This window comes from Phoenix dactylifera, chromosome 2 (assembly GCF_051530095.1).
Source record: "Phoenix dactylifera cultivar Ajwa chromosome 2, Ajwa_hap1_PhDact_Kaust_v1.1, whole genome shotgun sequence".
Taxonomy (NCBI): Eukaryota; Viridiplantae; Streptophyta; class Magnoliopsida; order Arecales; family Arecaceae; genus Phoenix; species Phoenix dactylifera.
The window spans coordinates 55393774-55420044 of record NC_143191.1 but is presented as its reverse complement, the minus strand read 5'-3'; the positions used below and the strand labels follow the sequence as shown (position 1 = coordinate 55420044).

The 26271-nt window shown below is 47.9% G+C and overlaps 3 protein-coding genes across 5 annotated transcripts; all 3 read right to left on the bottom strand.

Annotated features, from left to right (window-relative positions):
• Positions 1-1432: 1432 nt before the first annotated feature.
• LOC149768428 (putative disease resistance protein RGA3) lies at positions 1433-5329 on the bottom strand. The gene is made up of 3 exons (XM_089928496.1): positions 3492-5329; positions 3129-3204; positions 1433-1471 (listed from the first exon to the last, which is right to left on the bottom strand). Exons 1-3 carry the CDS (start codon positions 5327-5329, stop codon positions 1433-1435), a joined length of 1953 nt encoding a protein of 650 aa, XP_089784622.1.
• On the bottom strand, positions 2310-26271 carry LOC103715788 (putative disease resistance protein RGA3). Of its 3 annotated transcripts, XM_017844862.5 has the most exons (3): positions 22750-26271; positions 3129-3204; positions 2310-2746 (listed from the first exon to the last, which is right to left on the bottom strand). In XM_017844862.5, exon 1 carries the CDS (start codon positions 25970-25972, stop codon positions 22928-22930), a length of 3045 nt encoding a protein of 1014 aa, XP_017700351.4. In that variant the 5' UTR covers positions 25973-26271; the 3' UTR covers positions 2310-2746; positions 3129-3204; positions 22750-22927. The 3 variants fall into 3 exon arrangements, 2 of the variants coding, with proteins under 2 accessions (XP_017700351.4, XP_089785362.1); XR_016399610.1 differs by lacking the exons at positions 2310-2746; positions 3129-3204 and adding an exon at positions 20615-22201 and having other exon boundaries at positions 25667-25794; XM_089929236.1 differs by lacking the exons at positions 2310-2746; positions 3129-3204 and adding an exon at positions 21138-22201 and having other exon boundaries at positions 22565-26271.
• Positions 5405-6599, bottom strand: LOC149768427 (putative disease resistance protein RGA3). The gene has a single exon (XM_089929237.1). It carries the CDS (start codon positions 6557-6559, stop codon positions 5516-5518), a length of 1044 nt encoding a protein of 347 aa, XP_089785363.1. The 5' UTR covers positions 6560-6599; the 3' UTR covers positions 5405-5515.

Sequence of the window (26271 nt, the reverse complement as noted above, 5' to 3'; positions counted from 1 at the left end):
CGACTATGAAGAAACATTTGCACCGGTTGCCCGTTTGGATACAATTAGAGCTCTCATTTCTCTTGCTGCCCAAAAGGGTTGGTTGCTATACCAACTTGATGTCAAATCAGACTTCTTGAATGGAGAATTGAAGGAAGATGTCTATGTCGAACAACCACAAGGATTCATCATCAAAGGCAAGGAGGACATGGTATACAAACTCAAGAAAGCTCTCTATGGGCTAAAACAAGCGCCAAGAGCATGGTATGGAGAGATTGATGGTTACTTCAACCAAAGAGGTTTTGAAAGAAGCAAAAGCGAGCCTACCTTGTATATCAAAAAGCAAGGTGATTCTAATATCCTTATTGTTGCACTTTATGTCGATGACTTGGTGTTTACAGGAAATAATAAAAAGATGATTGAAGACTTCAAAAATAATATGATGAAGAAATATGAAATGAGTGACATGGGTTTTCTACATCATTTCCTTGGGATGGAGATTTATCAAGCTGAAGACGGAGTCTTTCTTTGTCAAAGAAAATACACAATTGATATTCTCAAGAAGTTTGGTATGTTCGGCTGCAAACCAGTAGCAACCCCACTTGTTGTGAATGAAAAATTGAGAAAAGATGATAGAGGAAAAAAGGTAGATGCAGCTCTCTACAAAAGTATGATCGGAAAACTATTATATCTCATAGCTACAAGACCGGATATTATGTTTGCAGCAAGTTTACTCTCAAGATTCATGACTAGTCCAAGTCACATTCATCTTGGAGTCGCTAAAAGGGTCCTAAGATACTTGCAAGGAACTTTGGATTATGGAATTAAATTTTCTAGCAATACTAATGTGAAGTTAATTGGTTTTTGTGATAGTGATTGGGGAGGATGCGTTGATGATATGAAGAGCACCTCCGGCTATGCATTTTCACTTGGTTCGGGTGTATTCTCATGGAGTTCAAAGAAGCAAAAAACAGTTGCACAATCTTCTGCTGAAGCCGAATATGTTACAGCTTCTATGGCTACTTCACAAGCAATTTGGTTAAGAAGAATTCTTAAAGATATTGGTGAAAATCAAGAGGAAGCTACTGAACTATTTTGTGACAACAAATCAGCTATATCTATGGCAAAGAATCCAACATTTCACAGCCGCACTCAGCATATTGCAATCAAGCATCATTTTATGCGAGATGCAGTTGAAGAAGGTGAAGTTCAAGTTCAATTTTGCAAGACAAGTGAGCAACTAGCTGATATCTTCCCAAAAGCTTTGACAACAGAAAAATTTCAGTAGCTTAGAGAGCTTTTGGGAGTTCAAGGACAGCACATTAAGGGGGAGAATGTTGAGAGTTAATGTACTGGATTGACTATGCACAATATCTATTTCCTATGTAATTAATTAGTGCTATTTCCGAAGAAATGAAGTGGGGAGAGGAAGAGTTGAATTAAAAATGGGAGTTCAAGAGACACTTTGTAATCCATAGATAAATGAGACTTGCTGTATGTAAAGAAAAATATAGATCAACAATGAAAAAGAACTTTTTCTTCCTCTCATATTCTTAGTTTAATTAAAAAATTTCCAACATCTTTCTTGACTCTATGTACTTTGGAGCATTTCCGATCTTCGCTAAAAAAAGTACTTTTGTTTTAGTTTTGAAGAAAAATGATGCATGAAGTTTATAATAATATTATATTTTTCTTTTATATTCAGTATCATTTGTAAACTCATTCGCAGGTAGACCAGGTTATTCTGAGCATGTTGCTAAAAATTATATCCAAATAAAATTTAGTGTATGTGAATTGGGATTAATCTAAATGGTCACACTTGTCTGCTAATAATAGGAGGTTCCATGTTTGATTTTTGAATGATGCATCATCAAATATTTAGACTTAATTGATAGTTTATAGCATGGATGGGTTTCTCGATGATGGTTTTTCTTTAACAAGAATCTACTTTTAATAACAATAATAATAAATGCAATATATTTGTTGGTATTTCCAAGAATTCAAGAGAAGAGTAATAGGCGTCTAGGTGCAATCCTATAGAAGAAGCAAGCTTGATTAGAATGAGAAAACAAAAGAGGAAAAGACCAATCCTATGATCTTCATTGGTTGGGCTGATCTTGGATCACAAAATTCCAATTTGCATCCCTAGCCACAGAATCCATCATAAAAAAAGCATCATAATCAAATGAAGAATTGCCCAATTTTCAGGTCTAATGGTTTTCATATGGTCACATTGATGGATGCATCAAAAGAACTTTTTCAATAGATGATAGACACACAAGATGTTTTCTCTATCACATTTTTGTTACATAGACAAGCACAATATCATGTTTTCGAGTGCAAATTTGCTTTAGAAGAATCTTGCGGAATGCTTGAATGAATTGAGAGAATTTTGCTGTTACATGCTTGCTCTCACATCAAAGTACAAAATACGGTTTATGTATTCATGAATCCATCTGGTCATGCATTCATGCAAATACTCTAAAAAATGTTATTTCTTTTGAATCCTTATCCATCCAAATGTGGTAATAATACGTCGAACATGATTTCCACAGTCAAATCCCCAAAACAAATGGCCCCAGAATTCGTTAATGTGCTTGCTCGCAGACTCCATACTTTCATTCGCATCTTTCCAATGTCTAATACTCCCAAGTATGATCATACACTAATCTCATGAGGTTTTGTCCATGATGCTAACTTTTTTCGGCCAAGCAGGTGAAATAATGAAGTTTGGAACACCATCATCTTGCGGTCATCGATCCTTTCTCTACACAAGAACAAGAAAGAGGGTTAGCCTTGATTCTACTAATTTGTAATTGTTGATGTTAGCAGCCAGTGGTTTTCGGAATTGGTTGTTGCTACAAGCAACAGCTCAGGCCTACAAAGGGAAGGAGGATACATTGTATGACATCTAATTCAGAGTGAAACTAAGATGAGTAACCATATGGCAGCCAATTAGTGGAAGGAATTGGTATGCAGTCCCTGGGTCAACGTCCCACACAAAAAGCTGTTTGATCATGCAACACGCGCTCAAGGATTCCATGTATTCAATGAAAGAAGGCAGCCAAGAGAAGAAAAGGCGAAAAGAACTGGTATCAGATATCGTCTCTTGAAGGCACGGTCACGAGTGATCAGGTCAGAATATATACCTGAAGGACGAGAATGATGCATAATATCAAACAGTTGCCGAGTAGTATAACATCCATCCCTGGCTTGCTGAAGCAGCTGCAAAATATGAAGAATAAATTGATAGACCTATTTGCCTATTATCTTCCATTCATCGCTATAGAAAGAGAAAAGAAAGGAGGCACAGATGTGGAAACCATTTCTAACCTTTTTCTAGTACAGTTGATTGTCGTTGGCCCATACTTGCTCATTGCTTCAACATGAGATGGGTGTTGTGTGATCGGATCATAGGCCAATCGGGCAGCCCTCGGCGACAGATTTTGTTGGAGAGAGTCAACTTGTGGAGGGAAGGGAAGCATGGTTGCTCTTCACCAGCACCTACTAACCACTCTGGGAGAGACTCTTCTACTCGATCATCGAGTCGTATGTGCTCCACAGCGTCCACACCCTTCACAACCTTCAATACCTCACAATCATGAACTCGTAGGTGTTTGAGTCTAGGAAAGTTGGATACTCTCTCCAAACTCGAGTTTTCAATCAAGATCAATTCTATAAGAGAGGGGAGGTTCTGTATTTCTCTCAGGCTGTGGGCACCGGTAATATGTAACTCCTTCAAAGCGGTAGCATGGCAGAGAAGGCTCTTCGGAAGAGATCTCAACTTCGGACATTTAAGAATTTTCAATATCTTAAGAGAAGGTAGCAACGATGTTGTCTGGTTGTCCTCCTCCTCCCACCACCACCACCATTCTTCCCAATTAGGCATGTTTTCAAATACAAGTCTCTTTAGTTTGGCGAAGTAGGAGCAGCAAGAGTATGTTATTCTTCCATTCTGCCATCCTACCCCAGCATCTACCAGCAACAAGAATTCATGCCCGATGCTCGTGACTGCAGAAGCACCTTCAATCCAGAGGTCATCCAGTTGTGGCAGCATTCCCAAGGGTGGAAGTTGTTGGCATAGACCACAATTCTTTAGATGCAGCCATCGCAGGTTACGGAGCGATGACAAGGAGGGTGTCATCATCCAGCTGGGAAACTCACGGCCGAAGTAGCCATTGATTCTAAGAAATTCAAGGCATGGCGGTGGGCAGAGCACCTCGAATACCTCTCCTACTCTCTTAATATCTTCCTCCTTGTAATCATTGGCATGAGGCTGCTGCACATCAGAAGGGCTGCTCGGTAGTGTGCAATACAAATATAGAAGTGTGAGATGGGACTTGGCTTTGAGTGCGGCGGCTCTTGCTTCAGCCCTGTTTGATACCCTCTCCAAGTTGTGTATGCTCATATGCCGGAGCTGAGTGAGGGATTTCAACTCTTCCAAGGTGCAGAACCTCCCGTGTTGATGTCCCTTGTGCTCTTGCTCCCTGTCATGTCCCACTGCTCCAGATCTGCGGCCCTCGCTACCATTCGTCACAAATCCCCCAAGTGTGCGTAGTTGATGCAGTTTTCTTATTCCCACGGGCAAGCCATCAAGTGGTGCATCCCTGACGCTTAGAAACCTCAGATTGAATAACCCCACAACACTACTAGGGAGGCCATGCAAATATTTACAATTATCGAGGTACAGGAATTGGAGATTTCTAAGATTTCCTATACTTTCTGGTATCTCTCTTATCGGAGTCTCACGAAGATTGAGGTATCTCAGGTGCACAAGGTCTCCCAAGGAAGTTGGGAGTTTGGCAATGGCTGTTTCACTTAAGTTCAGGACCCTTAAACTCCTTAGCTTTCTGAAGAGATCTGCTGGAAGATCACGAATAAGTGGGGTATGGAAGAATGACAGGGTCCTCAAGGATGTCTGTTCTATTATAAAGTCTGGTATGGTTTCTAATTTTCCATCTACAATTGATAAACGGCGTAATTTTATCGATGATGATGAGGAGGAGGACATGATCTTGTGTTCAAATGCTCCTGCATCTCCGACGAAGCACTCATCCCCTACTATATGTTGAGCTAGAGATCGCATGAGGTCATGCATCCTACAACGTGATTGATCATACCAGTAAGGATCTGATTGTAGAAGGTTCCTTTGCACCAACTCCTTCCAATTCCCTTCTACCACATCTTCCAAGGGCATATCGTCCTCGGATGTTACAAAGCCCTCTGCAATACAACTACTGACGAAAAAACATCGACGAATTAGGTAGTCCTCAGGAAATAATGAAAAGCAAGTGAAGCACTGCTTGAGAGGAGGTGGTAAATGCAGATAGCTCAAGTACAAAGCACCCATCACCCCATCCGGAAGCCTAGTAAAAGACCATGCTGAGCTAGAAAGGACCTTTTCCCATTCCAATGGCCTTTTTGTCTTGGTTCGAAGAAGCCCCCCGGTAGTCCTAAGGGCAAGAGGAAGTCCGTCACATTTTTCTACAATTTTCATCCCTATATCACTTAAGTCGTGCATATCTTGTTCATCCCCTTACTCAAACACCATCTTGCAAATTAATGACCAACTATCCTCTCGAGACAACTTCTCCACCATGTGACTGTATATGGCACCCATCTGTTTAGCAATGTTTATATTTCTAGTTGTTATCAAAATTCTACCATCTGCCAAACCACTTTGCAAGGCTTTTCTTAATAGCTCATCCCATACCCGTGCATCCCAAACATCATCCAAGACTGCGAAGAATTTTTTGTTCCTAAGTAATTCGCTAAGCATGGGTTCAAGCACTTCCTTCTCCTCAACATCTCCAGGATTACCTCCAGCTTGCTTTATGATAGATCTCAGCAAACCGGAGTCTGAGAACTGTTGGGACACGCACAACCAAATCCGTGGCATTTGGTTGAAGTTGTCCCGAAGCTTCTCATCATTGTAAATTTTTTGAGCAAGAGTAGTTTTGCCTATCCCACCCATGCCGACAATAGCAACGACTGGGATTTTTTTCTTATTTTCTTTCGTCAACAGGTCTACCAACCTCCTTGTATCATCCTCAATTTTCTCTCCCACAAGATCAGATTCAACAAATATAGGAGATGTCTTGGGGCTAATTCTACTTTTATAGTGGTTATCACGAGGAGCAGGTGTAAGATGGAGGTCGGCTTTGTGCTTGGCAAGTTCATCAAGCCTAAGGTTGAGATCCCTAATTCTATTTCCAATCTCATGATGGAATCTAACTTTGTAAAAGCAAGCAATGGGAGGGTAGCAACAACATACTGACTCAACACAACGAGGGGAGGATGAGCTTGAGCTGAGAAGCTTCTTGCCCTCGATCCAGCATTCATCAATGATGTCGTCTGCATCATACATGAGATCTCGCAGCTCGTTCAACCAACGATTGATGGGTTGGTTGTTGAAGCGTTTATCCTCTGCATCAGCGAGAACGTCATGTATCCTCTCGAGCCTCCTATGGAGCTTCTTTATTTCGTTGGGCAAACCCAAGATCTTGACGGCCTCTCCGTTTGCATAGGTTAACAGCATCCAACACAATTTCGAGACGAACGCATCCGGGATCATGGCCATCTTTTGTTCTCCAAGTTACAGGACTATGTGAAGATAGAGAGAAGGGAGTGGTAGGGTACTCCTTGCACTCTCCTCAAAAACGACTATTTAACGACCGCTAATACCCTTCCACCCGTTCGAAACACGACCGTTGGTTATTAGTGGCTGAAAGTTTATCCTGCTTTTAAAATATAATTATGATAATAATATTTTAAATTAAACCAGGGAGGTTTATATTTTTAAAAAATATTATCATGACCAAAAAAATTTAAAATGGAGGCTTCCAAACTATTGCAAGGGTAAAAATTTAAGTATCCGACCAATATCAATATTTGTATCTATATTTATCAAAAAAATATTTATATAAATATAGATAAATAATTATTTTATTAGTATTCAAATATTTATTTTATTTCTAACAAGATTACTGTCTCAGAAAAATATATTAAAAAATATGGGAATCCCATAACATTTTCATGGATAAAGCGGTTTTGACTTGACTAAAAATGGCAGATAAAAGGACAAGAGTCACAAGATGCAGCGATGACTTTTAATGGTATTGTCGAGGTCGGGCCTCCGGTCAGTGGACGGGGGAGCCACCCAATGAGCATTCTTCGGCTTCCAACTTGCCTCGTAGTCTTAACATGGGGAAAAAATTATTAAAAATTTTACTTCTATAATCTCACAACTTTGTTTGCGATATCATGTGGGGTCCGGTCACATTTTGCTCTTCGGACTTTTTGGTTCACCGAAAAAGAAGGAAAGGAAGTGAGGTAACTTGAAAACAATAAAAAAAATTATTTTAATATTTTGTTGAAAATTTTAGCAGAATAAAAATTATTTTTTTAAAAAATAAAATAAAATTAATTTTTTTTTTAATAGCGTCGGACACACTTAAGATCTTGCCTCTCTCTTTGCAAAGTTAATAGCATCCTGCACAAACGAGAGGCGAAGGCATCCAGGATTTTTTTCCCTTCAACTTCTGCAAAGACAGAGACGCCAATTGATGAAGGGTGGGAAGGAAGAGAAGAAAAAATTGCACCATCCACGGGCTCCCACAAAGTCCATCTTGCACCACTGATTTGCCCATCCACTCGCTCGAGACATTGCATGTGGTTCACAAAATAAGCGAATTCTTTCTTGATGTAACTCTTCATCCATATCACGCCTTTTCATTGACTCCATGAAATCTCGATGAACCTCCCCTCCCTATTTTTTTTCCAAAGAAAAAAAGTCTGAAATTACTAACGCTCTTGGAGCTGATGTCTAACTGATCCTTATTTTCTTTTCTAAACTAATGGATTAAACCCAGTTTTGATATTGGATTCCTGAGCGGTTGGTTCCATCTCCCTTCCAAAGTTCTCATACAAGTTTTAGCTTTCTACTTTACTGAAATAAAATTAATACATTCAAGCAGCGTAAAAGTGTGTTAGATTGTGGGAACGCCATGTTAGTCTAATTAGCCTTAGAACGAAAATAATGAAACAATCTATTGGGCTCATGTACAAAAAAAACTTTTAAAACAGAAGGAATGAACTGATACGTTGAATCACGCCAGCCATAGCATAAAAAAAAAAAATGCAAAAGAAGAGACATGAAAACGAACCTGATAATAGATGCATGTAGGATGGGTGGTTTTGATGTGCGCTTTGAATGGGCTTGAGGGTGCTGATTTTTTGCACTGGTGTCGGTTGGACATTGTTATTTTGTATTGGGCAGTCACAAGGTCCTCTCGGAACCAATCCATCAGTTGCTAGTCCTAATGGGAGGCTTTTTGGGCTTCTTTCAGGACTCGTTTGATAAAACAATTTTCCACACTAGAATATTTTTTCTAGGAAGATGATTTCTGAAAATATGAAGCTAGAAAAAATGGTTTTGGCATGCTTACTTGATCATGAGAAAGCAGAACATTCTAGAGCGGCTTATATTTAGTTGAGCATTTGCTTTTCTAGAAAAATTGTATATATGCTTACTTGGTCATGGGTCGACCCGACCCATTTGCAGCCCTAAGTGGAGATAATTTCTCAGAGCAACATCGATAATGACAGAAGATTTAGAGATAAGATGACGAGCCTGCTCGGGTATTGCAAGGTCAAGAGAACTCTCATAACTTTCTTTTTTCAATTTCTTTCTTGACTCCATGTACTTTGGAGCATTTCCAATCTTTGCTAAAAAAAAGTACTTTTGTTTTATTTTTGAAGAAAAATGATTCATCAAGTGTATAATAATATTATATTTTTCTTTTATATTCAGTATCATTTGTAAACTCATTCGCAGGTAGAACAGGTTATTCTGAGCATGTTGCCAAAAATTATATCCAAATAAAATTTAGTGTATGTGAATTGGGATTAATCTAAATGGTCATAATTGTATGTTAATAATAGGAGGTTCCATGTTTGATTTTTGATTGATGCATCATCAAATATTTAGACTCATAGTTTATAGCATGTGTTGGGGGAAAACCCAAGTCATGCCATCTCGGAGGCGCTCGACCAAAGAGCGCCGACCAGAGAGGCGCTCGAACAGAGAGCTCCGACCAGAAAGGCACTCGAACAAAGAGCTCCGACCAGAGACGCTCGACTAGAAAGTCCCGACCAGAAGCAACCCCGCCACAGGACACCCCGTTAGGCGACCAGCTCGGCTCGGCACCCGTGCCGGGCCCGTGCCTTAGCCAAATACCCAATCTCCGCCTAACCTTCTAAAGGATCTGACAACTAAATACGTGACTCCACTACAACCTGCCACCATCCCTAAGTCATCAAGGCACGAGATCTCCGCAGGTATTCGGCATGACCCATCATTAATGCACGAGACCCCCTCAGGCCTCCGATGCACTCAGTCATTAAATGAACACGGCTCAAGATGATCTCCGGATCACTGAACCATCAAAGCGTATGGCTCTCCCTGACCGCCGGTTCACTCAGCAATTAATGCACTTACCATCTACGAACCTCAGGCCCACCACGGCCGGCGGTTCAACCACCCCAATGGGTCCGATCAACCGCGACAACTCCCTGACTCCGGTCTGATCCGGCCTTATTCTCCACTACGCCATTAATGAGCAAAATCGTTTCCAATTATCACAAAAGAGGACAAATCCCCCTGTCACCTCCCAGGTAACATAATATCTTCCTATAAAAGGGAACCTGGGAAAAAGGGAAGGGAGAGAAAGACAACTCAGAACGGACACAAATATACACACAAAAGAGCAAACATTCCTCCTCCTTGACTCCCCCCACATATTAGCCCCCTCTGACTTAAGCTTCGGAGGGCCGGTGCCGGAAAGCCCGGCCACCGGCTTTCTTGCAGGACTCTCCAGGAGGACGCCGCCAGTCGACGCCACCGCCGTCCACCGTCCCGGCAGCGGAGCTCCTCCCCTCTCGGTTTGCGGCAGCCCCCGGGTCCAATTTCCAGCAACAGTTGGCGCTAGAGGAAGGGCCCGAGTAGCTGCCATAAAACTAAGAAGTAAAGGGGCTTCCAATGCCTCTCGACGTCCTCCACCTAGTCCTGAACACTCTGTCCAGAACTCGCCGCCTCCGGCCGAGTCAACTCCTCAAGTTCGGCCGGAGCAGTTTGATGCCCTGGTGCAACAGGTGCAAGCCTTGGCTACCGCTGTCCAAGGCTTGCAACCCAGGGGCGTCCCGACGGTACCGCTTCCTCCGGCTCCAGTTCAACCGGAGCCCCCTACAAGCGGGCTTCCCCTTCGAGGTCAGGACTCTCAAGTCCGGGCCTCCCTCTGGAGAGAACACCCAGTCAGAGGCCCTGGAGGCTGGCCACAACCTTCGGAGGCTGAGTCGGTTCCAGGGCAACTTGCACCCGAACGAACTGCTGCAGCAATCCTCCAGAATGATGAACTCGACAAGAAGGTCGAGAAGCTGGAGCGCCAGATCCAGGCGCTCCACGGAAGGAAATCGGGACGCGATGGCAACTTCGAGTTCACCACGAAGTCCCCATTCTCCCAGGAGATTGAAGACGAACCGGTCCCGTCGCGGTTCAAGATGCCCCAGGTGGAGCCTTACAACGGCAAGGCTGATCTCCTTGACCACCTAGAAAGTTATCGGGTCTTAATGGCCCTACAAGGAGCCTCGGAGGCCATGATGTGTAAAGCTTTCCCAGCGACACTCCGAGGACCGGCTCGGCTTTGGTTTACCGGGCTGAAGCCGAGTACTGTCTCCTCTTTTGAGCACTCCGAGGACCGGCTCGGCAGGCAGTTCGCCGGCAATTTTGCCGCCAGCCAGCCCCAGCGGCGGACATCAGACTCCCTCCTTGATATCAAACAAAAGGAGGGAGAATCCCTCAGGGAGTATTTGGACCGGTTTATCGCCGCAACATGGGAAGTCCGGGAACTTGATCAGTCAATCGCCATGTCAGCACTAAAGACTGGAGCCCGGTCTTACAGGTTCCTCTTCTCCATCGAGAAGAACTTTCCTGCAGACCTCACCGACATGCTCGTTCGGGCGCGGAAGTACGCCAAGGCTGAGGAAGCCGTGGCTGTTAGGCGGAGCGGGGCCGAGCAGAACCCCAAGAAGCAGAAGAGACGCCGTGAGGAGCGTGGCCAGCCCAGAAGCCCGTCCCCGCATCGAGCTAAAAATCCGCCCCGCCTGAAGAGTCCACCCCGACTACGGGGACCGCCTCAGCAGAGGTCACCACTCCGCCCGAGGTTCCCACCACGGCCCCGCGCACCTGAAGGGAGGTATGAAAACTACACTCCCCTCACTGCTCCTCGGGCCGAAATCCTCATGGAGATCGAGGGGCAGGACTACATCCGGCTCCCACCTTCGAAACGAAACTCCGGAATTCGGCGTGATCCCCGGAAGTATTGTCATTTCCATCGGGATCACGGCCATGATACCGAGGACTGCTATCAGCTCCGGAATGAGATCGAAGCACTCATCCGCCGAGGGGTGCTCGATCGATTTGTGCGAGGCCGGCGCGAAGAAAAGAAGCCAGCCGAAGAAGCCACACAGCCTGAAGGTTCAAATACCAACAGGCCCATCGCCGGCACCATCAACACCATCCGAGGCGGGCCCCCGGTTGAAGAAGCGTCAGGGGAAGGGACCTCCTCGAAGCGCCTGCGCGTCTCGGAAGCCATCTCTTTTTCAGACAATGACTTGGAGGGAGTCGAAACCCCCCATGATGATGCCGTGGTCATCTCCATGATTATAAATAAATTTGATGTAAAATGCATCTTGATCGATAATGGAAGCTCGGCGAATGTTTTGTATTTTGATGCCTACTGTAAAATGGGGATGACAGAAGAGCAACTACGGAGGATGAATGCTCCGTTAGTTGGGTTTACGGGGGATTCAGTCCCAGTAGAGGGCGAGGTCGACCTCCTGGTTACAGTCGGGCTCGCCCCCCGTGAAAGTACTGTGAGGATGAGCTTCCTCGTGATACGCCTGCCCTCGGTCTACAATGCCATTCTGGGAAGACCAGGTCTCAACGCCCTCCGAGCGGTAGTCTCGACTCATCACCTGCTCATGCGATTCCCCACCAGCCAAGGAGTTGGCGAGGTTCGCGGGGATCAAACGGTAGCGAGGCGATGCTACATGGCGACCCACGAGGCGAAACGACCAGCTGAGGTGCCTGTCCCAGCAACCGACCAGCCCTCAACTAAAACTCTGGAGGCAAGGGTCAACCCTCAGAAAAAGTGGGTAGAGCCTGGTGAGTTACTGATCCAAGTTCCTCTGCGCGAAAACTTTTCCGAGCTAACCGTGCAGGTCGGCTCTGGCCTCAATGAGCGCGAAAGGGATCGCCTCGTCAACTTCTTGCGAGACAACATGGACGCCTTCGCATGGTCGCCCGCGGATATGCCGGGGATAGATTCAGAAATCATGGTCCACCGGCTCCAAGTGAAGCCAACCTGCAAGCCCGTGCGACAAAAGAAGCGAGGCGCCGCCCCTGAACGACAACGAGCGGCAGCCGAGGAGGTTGACAAGCTCCTTGAAGCTGGCTTCATCCGGGAGATATCTTACCCGGAGTGGCTCGCCAATGTGGTCCTCGTCAAAAAAGCCAGCGGAAAATGGCGCATGTGCGTGGACTACACCGACTTGAACAAAGCCTGCCCAAAGGACAGCTTCCCACTCCCCAGCATTGACCAGCTCGTGGACTCCACCTCGGGTCATGAGCTGTTAGCATTCATGGACGCTTTTTTCGGATACAACCAGATCCCCATGGCGCCAGAAGATGAAGAAAAAACTGCCTTCATCACCGACGGGGGAACCTACTGCTACAAAGTGATGCCGTTCGGCTTAAAGAATGCCGGGGCGACTTATCAGAGGCTGGTCAGACGGATCTTCAAGGATCAAATAGGCCGAAACATGGAGGTCTATGTTGATGACATGCTGGTGAAAAGCAAGGTGGCGCAAGACCATATGGCCGACCTCGATGAAGCATTCTCCACACTCCGAAGGTACCAAATGAAGCTCAACCCAGCCAAATGCGCATTCGGAGTCACTTCCGGCAAATTCCTCGGCTTCATCATTACACAACGGGGAATCGAGGCCAATCCTGAAAAGATCCGAGCACTCCAGGAGATGACACCTCCAAGGACAGTTAAAGAGGTACAACGGCTTACGGGCCGAGTTGCAGCTCTCGAAAGATTCATCTCCCGCTCGGCCGAGCGCTGCCTTCCATTCTTTGCAGCTCTCAAGAACCTGAAGAACTTCTTATGGTCGGACGAGTGCCAGCAGTCTTTTGAGGAGCTCAAGCACCTTCTGGCTCCCCCTCCCCTGCTCACGAAGCCTCAACAGGGTGAACTCCTTTATCTATATTTAGCCGTCTCCCCTGTAGCAGTAAGCTCGGTCCTGGTCCGAGAGGAAGGCAAGCTCCAAAAACCAGTATATTACACCAGCCGGGTCTTGAGGGATGCTGAAACCCGATACTCCAAGTTGGAGAAGACCGCTTATGCATTGGTCATCTCAGCTCGGAGGCTCCGGCCTTACTTCCAAGCCCACATAATGGCCGTGCTGACCGACCAGCCAGTGAAGCAGATCTTGCAAAGATTAGACCGCGCAGGCCGGATCACTAAATGGACCATCGAGCTCGGGAAATTTGACCTCGAGTACCGACTCAGACCGGCAATCAAAGCGCAAGTACTCGCCGACTTCACAGTCGAGTGCACCATACCGGACGAGGTCGAACCCGAACCTGAGCCACCAACAGAGCAGACCCCGAGTTTGGCATGGACTTTGCATGTCGATGGCTCTTCAAACTCGGGGGGTAGCGGGGCAGGTCTCATCCTCACCAGCCCGGAGGGGGTAGTCGCTGAGCAAGCCCTACGCCTCGAGTTTCCTGCTTCCAACAACATGGCGGAGTACGAAGCACTCGTCGCCGGGCTCAAGCTAGCCAGAGAGCTAGGAGTGAAGGACCTGAAGGCCTTCAGCGATTCTCAGCTCGTCGTCAACCAAATCATGGGTGACTTCGAAGCTAGAGACCCCACAATGCAGAAATATCTTCAGAAGGTACGGGATCTCGCCTCGACCTTGGATTCTTTCCACATCCAAAATATTGCCAGGTTGGAGAATCTCAGGGCCGACCAGCTGTCAAAGCTGGCGTCCTCTCGCATGAGCGAGCTCCCCAAAGCGGCAGCACTCGAGTATCTCCAAAGACCGAGTACGGAGGAGCCCGAGCAGGCCCTCTGCATTGAGTCCGAGCCAAGCTGGATGGACGAGCTCATCAGCTATCTGCAAGACGAAGTCCTCCCCAGTGATGAGCGAGAGGCTCGCCGAATAAAGCGCTCCGCCACCTGGTACATATTGCATGAGGGAAAGCTTTATCGAAGATCTTTCACCTCTCCCCTCCTCAAATGCCTTCGCCCAATAGAGGCTGATTATGCAATGCGCGAAGTCCATGAAGGGATTTGCGGAAACCATCTGGGAGGACGAGCATTGGCCCATAAAATTTTACGCCAAGGATATTATTGGCCGACACTCCAGAAGGATGCTGTGGACTTTGTCCGAAGATGCGACCGATGCCAGAGAAACGCCAATGTCCAACGCCGACCCTCGGCTCCCTTAACTTCTATCAGCTCCCCTTGGCCTTTTGCCCAGTGGGGAATTGACATTCTAGGGCCATTTTCTCTGGCCACCGGGCAAAAAAAATTCCTGGTCGTCTCCATCGACTATTTTACAAAATGGGTGGAAGCCGAGCCTCTTGCCCGGATCACCGAGCAGAAGATGCGGAATTTTGTCTGAAAATCAATAATTTGCAGATTCGGGCTCCCCCGCATCCTCATATCCGACAACCTCCATTTCAGAGAATTCTGCTCCGAGCTTGGCATCGACCACCGCTTCACCTCGGTCGCACACCCTCAGACGAACGGAGAAACCGAGGTAACAAATCGTACTATTTTGCAGGGGCTCAAAGCCAGGCTCGACAAATCCAAAGGACAATGGGTCGAGGACCTATACAATGTCCTGTGGGCTTACCGGACCACATTCCGTGTCCCCACCGGCGAGACTCCCTTCAATCTGACATATGGAACGGAAGCTGTCATCCCGTTGGAGATCGGGCTTCCTTCTCCAAGAATAGAACATCACGATGCAGCTCCAACTCCTCGCAGCTCAGGAGCAACCTTGACCTGATCGAGGAAACAAGGAAGGTCGCCCGAGTTCGCATGGCGAGGTACCAGCAAAAGACAGCTCAGTACTACAACGCCAGGGTCAAAGTCAAATCCTTCAAACCAGGGGACCTTGTCCTCAGAAGAGCTGAGGCCTCCCGACCAACTGAGCAAGGGAAATTGGCCCCAAATTGGAAAGGACCCTACCGAGTCACGCGCATCCGCCGGCCCGGAACTTATAAGCTAGAGTCTCTAGATGGGACTCCCATTCCACGAAGCTGGAGCTCTGAAAATCTCCGCGTGTACTACCAGTAGAACCCCAAGGGGCCCGCTCTCCTACCCTGATCACGGTCGGGATGCCCCAATATTTCGGGACGACGGAGTACCTACGTGGACTCCCTGAAGATGTTCGTGAGTTTGTGGTGCATTCTCCATCGACCAACGAGCTCGGCTCGTTCTCCATCGACCAACGAGCTCGGCACGTTCTCCATCGGCCAACGAGCTCGGCTCGTTCTCCATCGGCTTCAACCAACGAGCTCGGCTCGTTCTCCTACCCCGACCACAGTCGAGATGCCCCGATATTTCGCGATGCGGTCTCCATCGACCAATGAGCTCGGCTCGTTCTCCATCGGCCAACGAGCTCGGCTCGTTCTCCATCGGCTTCAACCAACGAGCTCGGCTCGTTCTCCTACCCCGACCACGGTCGGGATGCCCCGATATTTCGGGATGCGGTCTTCACCGACCAACGAGCTCGGCTCGTTCTCCATCGACCAACGAGCTCGGCTCGTTCTCCATCGGCCAACGAGCTCGGCTCGTTCTCCACCGGCTTCAACCAACGAGCTCGGCTCGTTCTCCTACCCCGACCACGGTCGGGATGCCCCGATATTTCGGGATGCGGTCTTCACCGACCAACGAGCTCGGCTCGTTCTCCATCGACCAACGAGCTCGGCTTGTTCTCCATCGGCCGACGAGCTCGACTTGTTCTCCACCGGCTTCAACCAACGAGCTCGGCTCGTTCTCCTACCCCGACCACGGTCGGGATGCCCCGATACTTCGGGATGCGGTCTTCACCGACCAACGAGCTCGGCTCGTTCTCCATCGACCAACGAGCTCGGCTCGTTCTCCACCGGCTTCAACCAACGAGCTCGGCTCGTTCTCCACCGGCTTCAACCAACGAGCTCGGCTCGTTCTCCTACCCCGACCACGGTCGGGATGCCCCGATACTTCGGGATGCGGTCTTCACCGACCAACGAGCTCGGCTCGTTCTCCATCGGCCAACGAGCTCGGCTCGTTCTCCATCGGCTTCAACCAACGAGCTCGGCTCGTTCTCCTACCCCGACCACGGTCGGGATGCCCCGATACTTCGGGATGCGGTCTTCATCGACCAACGAGCTCGGCTCGTTCTCCATCGGCCAACGAGCTCGGCTCGTTCTCCATCGATCACGGAGCTCGACTCAATCTCCTGTTCGTGATCAGCGAAAAGTCCGTGATTGGCAACAAATTGGATTCTTCCATCTTGCCGGCGTCCCCAAAGAGCGGACTCCGAGCAGAAAAGTGTTTTCAGTCGCCAGGCGAAGTTCACGGCCTCGGCGTAAGAATGCTCACGGTACCAGGTACCCGTTTAATTAATGTCTTTACATTATCTCATTTATTCTTACTTGGATTCTATCTTGCCGGCGTCCCCAAAGAGCGGACTCCAAGCAGAAAAGTGTTTTCAGTCGCCAGGCGAAGTTCACGGCCTCGGCATAAGAACGCTCACGGTACCAGGTACCCGTTTAATTAATGTCTTTACATTATCTCATTTATTCTTACTTGGATTCTATCTTGCCGGCGTCCCCAAAGAGCGGACTCCGAGCAGAAAAGTGTTTTCAGTCGCCAGGCGAAGTTCACGGCCTCGGCGTAAGAACGCTCACGGTACCAGGTACCCACTCAATGTCTCTACATTCTCAATTTACTTTCATCCTTGGTTAACTACTTGAATGAACCCCCGACTGACGTCGAGGCACCCGGTCGGGCCAGTCATCGCTCGACCTCGCTCCTCCTACATGCACCGTTTAATAGTAAACTTGGTCTATACCGTCAGCTCGATGAATCCTCATCACGAGCTGACGAGCGATCCAACCTGTTTTGTCGGAAAAAGTCCGATCATCTGCCTCGGCGACTCGAGGTCCGGACTTCACTAAACTTCAAGTCTTAGTGACGGTCCTAGGGCTCGGTCGAATTTTGAGCTAAGCTCGAAAAGATTCCCCTGAGCCCAAACGCATCCTAGACAAGCGTCACTATATTACTGTCTTAGGACCAAGCAATGGAAACTCGAACCTAAGCTCGGTATGCCGAGCCTAAACGTAAGTCCAACAATGTGGCGGGCGAAGTTGGGGCCGTAGAACCCATGTCCTTGGAGCCTAAAGTGGATCCAAGCAGAGAAACCTAGGTCTATCAAAGACAACAAGGCGTTCGCAAGTCAAGGAAAATATACGTATATTCATTTCAAAAAGCCCGTAGGCAAGTACAAAGCTCGGGCTCGGCCCTTACAAATGTGGGGACCATCCCGACTTACCAAAAAAAAAAACTATACTAAGGCTCGGCCTCGGCAGCTTCGGGAACGGCCAGCTCTGCGGTCAAGGCCTCCTCTTCGGCAGCCTCGGCAGCAATAGGAACAGCCTCGGAGGCCACCTCGGTGACTTCGGGGATGGCCTCGACCGCCTCAGCCAGACCTTCCTGGTCGGCCTCCGGAGCTTCTGCCTCCGCCTCCGCCTCCGACCTTTCGACCCCTGCTCCTGGTCTGAGCAGGTTCAGGTCGAAGTCGGGAAGGAGCTGCCGCAATTGGTTGCGGAAGTCCTTGAAGCCTTGAATCAGCCCGTTCACGCCCTCCTCTTCTAGGAGGTCACGGAACTCCTCCGACTCGCGGAAGAGCTTCACTGCGTCTTGGGCCTGCTCCCGAGCCTCTTGCTCCCGAGCCTCATGGTATGCGGCTTTCCGCTCGAGGTTCTTGACTTCCCGCTCGAGCTCCAAGGTTTTGAGGTGGGCATTCCCCACCTCCTGCTCGCGGGTGGCCAGTGCCAGCTCGGCCTCGGCCAAACGAGCCTCCACCGCGCGCACTTCGGACCTCGCCAACGTGTGCGCGCCCTTCTCCTCCTCGAGCTCGGCGGTTAGAGCTCGAATCTCATCCTCGGCTGCTCCCACCCTTGCTTGGAGCACCTGGCGCTCGGTTTCGGACGCCTGGCACCTCGCCTCGGCCTCCTCGTGCCCTCGCTGATGCTTCCGGGCCCGCTCCCGGTAGTCTTGCACTATGTGCATCAGCGTCTCCGTCTCGTGCAAATGCTGTAAAAGAGACGTGAGAAACGTAAGAAACTACGATAAAACTTGCATAACTGTACAGATGGGAAAACTAACTTACCCGAACGGCAGAACAAAGAGTAGCGTCCATGAAGGCGCCGTAGCTCATGGACCGTATTTTGGCCTGGTCGGCTGGAAGCAGCGCGACCCGAAATACCTCGCGAGCCACTTGAGGATTTTCGAGGGCTGAATCGCCCTCGAATACCGACCAGACGGGTGCGTAAGGCACCCGCTCCCGTGAGCCTGACGGGCCCGGAAGGCCAACTTCGGCTGGCCTTGGCAGAGCTGATCCCGAAGCTCCCTGGCTGCTCCCCGGCTCGGAGCTGGAGGGCTGGGGTCGGACAGGCGGCCGATCTGACTGCCGCAAGACTGGAGCGGGGCGCGCAAGCGCCAGACCCGCGGAACTCCCCCCTGGTCGGCAACTGGGGCTTCCTGCCGACCAGGAATCTGCGACAATGGCACCGGGCACGGGAGCGCCACTGTAGCTCCCCTAGAGCCCGTGCCCCTGGAATCCGCGCCCTCCCTCCGACCAGCGTCAGAGTGCGCGGGGCGAGGAGCGCCCACCTCGGCTGCTGCGGTCGCCGAGGTCTTCGCCTTCTTCCTCGGCTCGGTTGGTTCTCCCGAGAGCTCGGCCGCCCTCTTCTGAAACCGGGCGTATAGGACCTCGCTCTTGGTCACCATCTTTGCGATATCTGCAAGGGCGAGCAGGATTAGAACACAGAACAGTAACAAAATGAAAAAGACACCCTACTATTACCCTTACCCTGAGGACGCGCCGAGCTCAGGCCAACGTTCACTAGAGCGTCCTCACTTATGAGGCCGCTCAGTAAAATACCGTCCCCGAGGCTGCGGATGGTGTCGATGATCCCCTGCTCACGCGGAGAAAGCTTGGGGGCTTTGTTGACGGACCTGAGCTGGGTCGGTCCCCACCTAGGGTCAAACCCCCATGTCCGCTCAGAACCTAGGAAGAAGAATTTCTTCTTCCAGTCGTGAATGGACGAAGGAGCGCCCTGAAAGAGTGGTCGACCCGCCCGAAGGGCGATGTAGAGCCACTCTCCGTCTCCCGGATTCGACTTCAAAACAAAAAGTCGCCGAAAAACGTTGACAGAGGTCGGAATCCCGTGCAGTAAGCACAATGACAGAAAACCAATCACTATCCTCCAGGCATTCGGAGCGAGTTGCGCCGGAACCAATTGGTATACCGTCAACAACTCGTTCACAAAGCCGTGAAGAGAGAATCGTAGGCCGGCCCAGAGTGATTCTAGATACACTCCAATCCGGCCTACTGGGGGATCAGTTACCCGATCTCCCCGCCTGGCGGGTTCCAAACGGAACCCTTGAAGAGGAAAAAACCACTCTTCGGTCATTTCGACCTCTAGGACACTCATGGTGGACTCGACTTCACTTGGAACGGAACCCATTAGGAGGAAGAGGGAAGGATTGAGAGACCTGTAGAAAATGCCGGAGAAAGAAAACTTCGGACCAAGGAGAAGCTGGAGGAAGAAGACAATAAAAAAAGAACGGGAGGCCAGGTAGGGATTTATATAGATCCCTCCAACGGCCTAGATCAGCAAGAAAAACGCTGCACCCCGTTTAGATTGCGACACATGCCGACCCAAAAGACGGAGCGCTACATTTAATCCGGGCTGACGCTTCGAACACTAAAGCGCCCCATCGGATCGTGCGGCCCCATCATGAGCCCACGACGCGAGGACGCTTCGGAGAAGGCGTCCCAATAATGAGACATTTCGGGAAAGAAGAGACGCCGCCTATTAAAGGCACCTCGAAGCGCCCGATAATTCGAAACGCGCTATAATTTAAAATTTTCGGAATCCATAATGACCCAACTAAAACTACTTTCCGCGCTCAAGCTGGAAGCCAGCTGGAACTCGGAAGTCGGGGGGTAGTGTTGGGGGAAAACCCAAGTCATGCCATCTCGGAGGTGCTCGACCAAAGAGCGCCGACCAGAGAGGCGCTCGACCAAAGAGCGCCGACCAGAAAGGCACTCGAACAAAGAGCTCCGACCAGAAAGGCACTCGAACAAAGAGCTCCGACCAGAGACGCTCGACTAGAAAGTCCCGACCAGAAGCAACCCCGCCACAGGACACCCCGTTAGGCGACCAGCTCGGCTCGGCACCCATGCCGGGCCCGTGCCTTAGCCAAATACCCAATCTCCGCCTAACCTTCTAAAGGATCTGACAACTAAATACGTGACTCCACTACAACCTGCCACCATCCCTAAGTCATCAAGGCACGAGATCTCCGCAGGTATTCGGCACGACCCATCATTAATGCACGAGACCCCCTCAGGCCTCCGATGCACTCAGTCATTAAATGAACACGGCTCAAGATGATCTCCGGATCACTGAACCATCAAAGCGTATGGCTCTTCCTGACCGCCGGTTCACTCAGCAATTAATGCACTTACCATCTACGAACCCCAGGCCCACCACGGCCGGCGGTTCAACCACCCCAATGGGTCCGATCAACCGCGACAACTCCCTGACTCCGGTCTGATCCGGCCTTATTCTCCACTACGCCATTAATGAGCAAAATCGTGTCCAATTATCACAAAAGAGGACAAATCCCTCTGTCACCTCCCAGGTAACATAATATCTTCCTATAAAAGGGAACCTGGAAAAAAGGGAAGGGAGAGAAAGACAACTCAGAACGGACACAAATATACACACAAAAGAGCAAACATTCCTCCTCCTTGACTCCCCCCACATATTAGCCCCCTCTGACTTAAGCTTCGGAGGGCCGGTGCCGGAAAGCCCGGCCACCGGCTTTCTTGCAGGACTCTCCAGGAGGACGCCGCCAGTCGACGCCACCGCCGTCCACCGTCCCGGCAGCGGAGCTCCTCCCCTCTCGGTTCGCGGCAGCCCCCGGGTCCAATTTCTAGCAACAGCATGGATGGGTTTCTCAATGATGGTTTTTCTTTAACAAGAATCTAGTTTTAATAACAATAATAATAAATGCAATATATTTGTTGGTACTTCCAAGAATTCAAGAGAAGAGTAGTAGGCATCTAGGTGCAATCCTATAGAAGAAGCAAGCTTGATTAGAATGAGAAAACAAAAGAGGAAAAGACCAATCCTATGATCTTCATTGGTTGGGCTGATCTTGGATCACAAAATTCCAATTTGCATCCCTAGCCACAGAATCCATCATAAAAAAAGCATCATAATCAAATGAAGAATTGCCCAATTTTCGGGTCTAATGGTTTTCATATGGTCACATTGACAGATGCATCAAAAGAACTTTTTCAATAGATGATCGACACACAAGATGTTTCCTCTATCACATTTTTGTTACATAGACAAGAACAATATCATGTTTTCGAGTGCTAATTTGCTTTAGAAGAATCTTGCAGAATGCTTGAAGGAATTGCGAGAATTTTGCTGTTACATGCTCTCACATCAAAGTACAAAATACGATTTATGCATTCATGAATCCATCTGGTCATGCATTCATGCAAATACTCCAAAAAATGTTATTTCTTTCGAATCCTTGTCCATCCAAATGTGGTAATAATACGTCGAACATGATTTCCGCGGTCAAATCCCCAAAACAAATGGTCCCAGAATTCGTAAATGTGCTTGCTCGCAGACTCCATACTTTCATTCGCATCTTTCCAATGTCTGATACTCCCCAAGTATGATACACTGATCTCATGAGGTTTTGTCCATGATGCTAACTTTTGTCGGCCAAGCAGGTGAAATAATGAAGTTTGGAACACCGTCATCTTGCGGTCATCGATCCTTTCTCTGCACAAGAACAAGAAAGAGGTTTAGCCTTGATTCTAGTAATTAGTAATTGTTGATGTTAGCAGCCAGTGGTTTTCGGAATTGGTTGTTGATAGAATAACAGCTACCAATACAGTTGGAGTAAGCAACAGCTCCGGCCTACAAAGGGAAGAAGGATACATTGTATGACATCTAATTCAGAGTGAAACTAAGATGAGCAATCATATGGCAGCCAAGAGAAGCTGTTAGATCATGCAACATGCGCACAAGGATTCCATGTATTCAATGAAAGAAGGCATCCAAGAGAAGAAAAGGCCAAAAGAACTGGTATCAGATATCGTCTCTTGAAGGCAGGGTCACGAGTGATCAGGTCAGAATATATACCTAAAAGGATGAGAATGATGCATAATATCAAACAGTTGCCGAGTTGTATAACATCCATCCCTGGCTTGCTGAAGCAGCCGCAAAATATGAAGAATAAATTGATAGGCCTATTTGCCAATCATCTTCCATTCATAGCTACAGAAAGAGGAAAGAAAGGAGGCACAGATGTGGAAACCATTTCTAACCTTTTTCTTGTACAGTTGATTGTCGTTGGCCCATACTTGCTGATTGCTTCAACATGAGATGGGTGTTGTGCCATCAGATCAGAGGCCAATCGGGCAGCCCTCGGCGATAGATTTTGTTGGAGAGAGTCAACTTGTGGAGGGAAGGAAAATATGGTTGCTCTTCACCAGCACGTACTAACTAGTCTGGGAGAGACTCTTCTGCTTCTTGATCATAGAGCTGTATGTGCTCCACGGCATCCACACCCTTCACAACCTTCAATTCCTCACAATCATGAACGCGTAGGTGTTTGAGTCTAGGAAAGTTGGATACTCTCTCCAGACTCGAGTTTTCAATCAAGATCAATTCTATAAGAGAGGGGAGGTTTTGTATTTCTCTTAGGCTGTGGGCACCGGTAATATATAACTCCTTCAAAGCGGTAGCATGACAGAGAAGGCTCTTCGGAAGAGATCTCAACTTCGGACATTTAAGAATTTTCAATATCTTAAGAGATGGTAGCAACGATGTTGTCTGGTTGTCCTCTTCCTCCCACTGCCACCACCATTCTTCCCAATTAGGCATGTTTTCAAATATAAGTTTCTCTAGTTTGGCAAAGTAGGAGTAGCAAGAGTATGTTATTCTTCCATTCCCCCCTCCTGCCCTAGCATCTGCCAAGAAGAACAATTCAAGCCCGATGCTTCTGACTGCAAAAGCACCTTCAATGCAGAGGTTATCCAGTTGTGGCAGCATTCCCAAGGGTGGAAGTTGCTGGCATAGACTACAATTCTTCAGCTCCAGCCATCGTAGGTTACGGAGAGATGACGAGGAGGGTGTCATCATCCAGCTGGAAAACTTACGGCCGAAGTAGCCATTGATTTCAAGTAGTTCAACGGATGGCGGTGGGCAGAGCTCATCGAATACCTCTCCTATTTTCTTGATATCTTCCTCCTTGTAATCATTGGCATGAGGCTGCTGCACATCAGAAGAGCTGCTCGGTAGTGTGCAATGCAAAAATAGAACTCCGAGATGGGACTTGGCTTTGAGTGCGGCGGCTCTTGCTTCAGCCCTGTTTGATACCCTCTCCAAGTTCTGTATGCTCATACACCGGAGCTGAGTGAGGGATTTCAACTCTTCCAAGGTGCAGAACCTCCCGTGTGGATCTCCCCCTGCTCCAGATCTGCGGCCCTCGCTACCATTCGACACAAATCCCCCAAGTAAGCGTAGTTGATGCAGTTTTCTTATTCCCACGGGCAGACCATCAAGTGGTGCATCCCTGACGTCTAGAAACCTCAGATTGATTAACCCCACAACACTACTAGGGAGGCCGTGCAAATATTTACAATTCCGGAGAAACAGAAATTGGAGATTTCTAAGATTTCCCATACTTTCTGGTATCTCTCTTATCGGAGTCTCACAAAGATCGAGGTATCTTAGGTGCACAAGGTCTCCCAAGGAAGTTGGGAATTTGGCAATGGCTGTTTCACTTAAGTTCAGGACCCTTAAACTCCTTAGCTTTTTGAAGAGATCTTCCGGAAGATCACGAATAAGTGGGGTATGGAAGAATGCCAGGGTCCTCAAGTATGTCTGTTCTATTATAAAGTCTGGTATGGTTTCTAATTTTTCATCTACAATTGATAAACGGCGTAATTTTATCGATGATGATGATGAGGAGGACATGATCTTGTGTTCAAATGCTCCTGCATCTCCGACGAAGCACTCTTCCCTAGCTATATGCTGAGCTAGAGATCGCATGAGGTCATGCATCCTGCAATGTGCTTGATCAATCCACCTAGGATCTGGTTGTAGGAAGTTCCTTTGCACCAACTCCTTCCAATTCTCTCCTACCACCTCTTCCAAGGGTGTATCGTCCTCGGATGTTACAAAGCCCTCTGCAATACAACTACTGACGAAAATATATCGACGAATTAGGTAGTCCTCCGGAAATAATGAAAAGCAAGTGAAGCACTGCTTGAGAGGAGGTGGTAAATGCAGATAGCTCAAGTACAAAGCACCCATCACCCCATCCGGAAGCTTAGTAAAAGACCATGCTGAGCTAGAAAGGACCTTTTCCCATTCCAATGGCCTTTTTGCCTTAGTTCGAAGAAGCGCCCCCGTAGTCCTAAGAGCAAGGGGAAGTCCGTCACATTTTTCTACAATTTTCATCCCTATATCACTTAAGTCATGCATATCTTGTTCATCCCCTTCCTCAAACACCATCTTGCAAATTAATGACCAACCATCCTCTTGAGACAACTTCTCCACCATGTGACTGTATATGGCACCCATCTGTTTAGCAATGTTTATATTTCTAGTTGTTATCAAAATTCTACCATCTGCCAAACCACTCTGCAAGGCTTTTCTTAATAGCTCATCCCATACCCGTGCATCCCAAACATCATCCAAGACTGCGAAGAATTTTTTGTTCCTAAGTAATTCGCTAAGCATGGGTTCAGGCACTTCCTTCTCCTCAACATCTCCAGGATTACCTCCAGCTTGCTTTATGATAGATCTCAACAAACCGGAGTCTGAGAACTGTTGGGACACGCACAACCAAATCCGTGGCATTTGGTTGAAGTTGTCCCGAAGCTTCTCATCATTGTAAATTTTCTGAGCAAGAGTAGTTTTGCCTATCCCACCCATGCCGACAATAGCAACGACTGGAAATTTTTTCTTATTTTCTTTTGTCAGCAGGTCCACCAGCCTCCTTGTATCATCCTCAATTTTCTCTCCCACAAGATTAGGTTCAATAAGTACAGGAGATGTCTTGGGGCTAATTCTACTCTTATAGCCGTCATTACGAAGAGCAGGTGTAAGATGGAGGTCGGCTTTGTCCTTGGCAAGTTCATCAAGCCTAAGGTTGAGATCCCTAATTCTATGGCCAATCTCATGACGGAATCCAACTTTGTACAAGAAAGCAATGGGAGGGTAGCAACAACGTACCAACTCAGCCCAACGAGATGAGGATGAGTTTGAGTTAAGAAGCTTCTCGCCCTCGATCCGGCATTCATCGATGATGTCGTCTGCATCGTACATGAGATCTCGCAGCTCATTCAGCCAACGATTGATGGGTTGGTTGTCGAAGCGTTTGTCCTCTGCATCAGCGAGAACGTCATGTATCCTCTCCAGCCTCCTATGGAGCTTCTTTATTTCGTTGGGGAAACCCAAGATCTTGACGGCCTCTCCGTTTGCATAGGTTAACAGCGTCCAACACAATTTTGAGATGAACGCATCCGAGATCATGGCCATCTTTTGTTCTCCAAGTTACAGGACCATGTGAAGACAGAGAGAAGGGAATGGTAGGGTACTCCTTGCACTCTCCACAAAGACGACTATTTAATGACCGCTAGTACCCTTCCACTCGTTCGAAACACGACCGTTGGTTATTAGTAGCTGAAAGTTTATCCTACTTTTTAAATATAATTATGATAATAATATTTTAAATTAAACCATGGAGGTTTAAATTTTAAAAAAAATATTATCATGACCAAAAAAAAATTTAAAACGAAGGCTTCCAAACTATTGCAAGGGTAGAGATCCTAAATCTT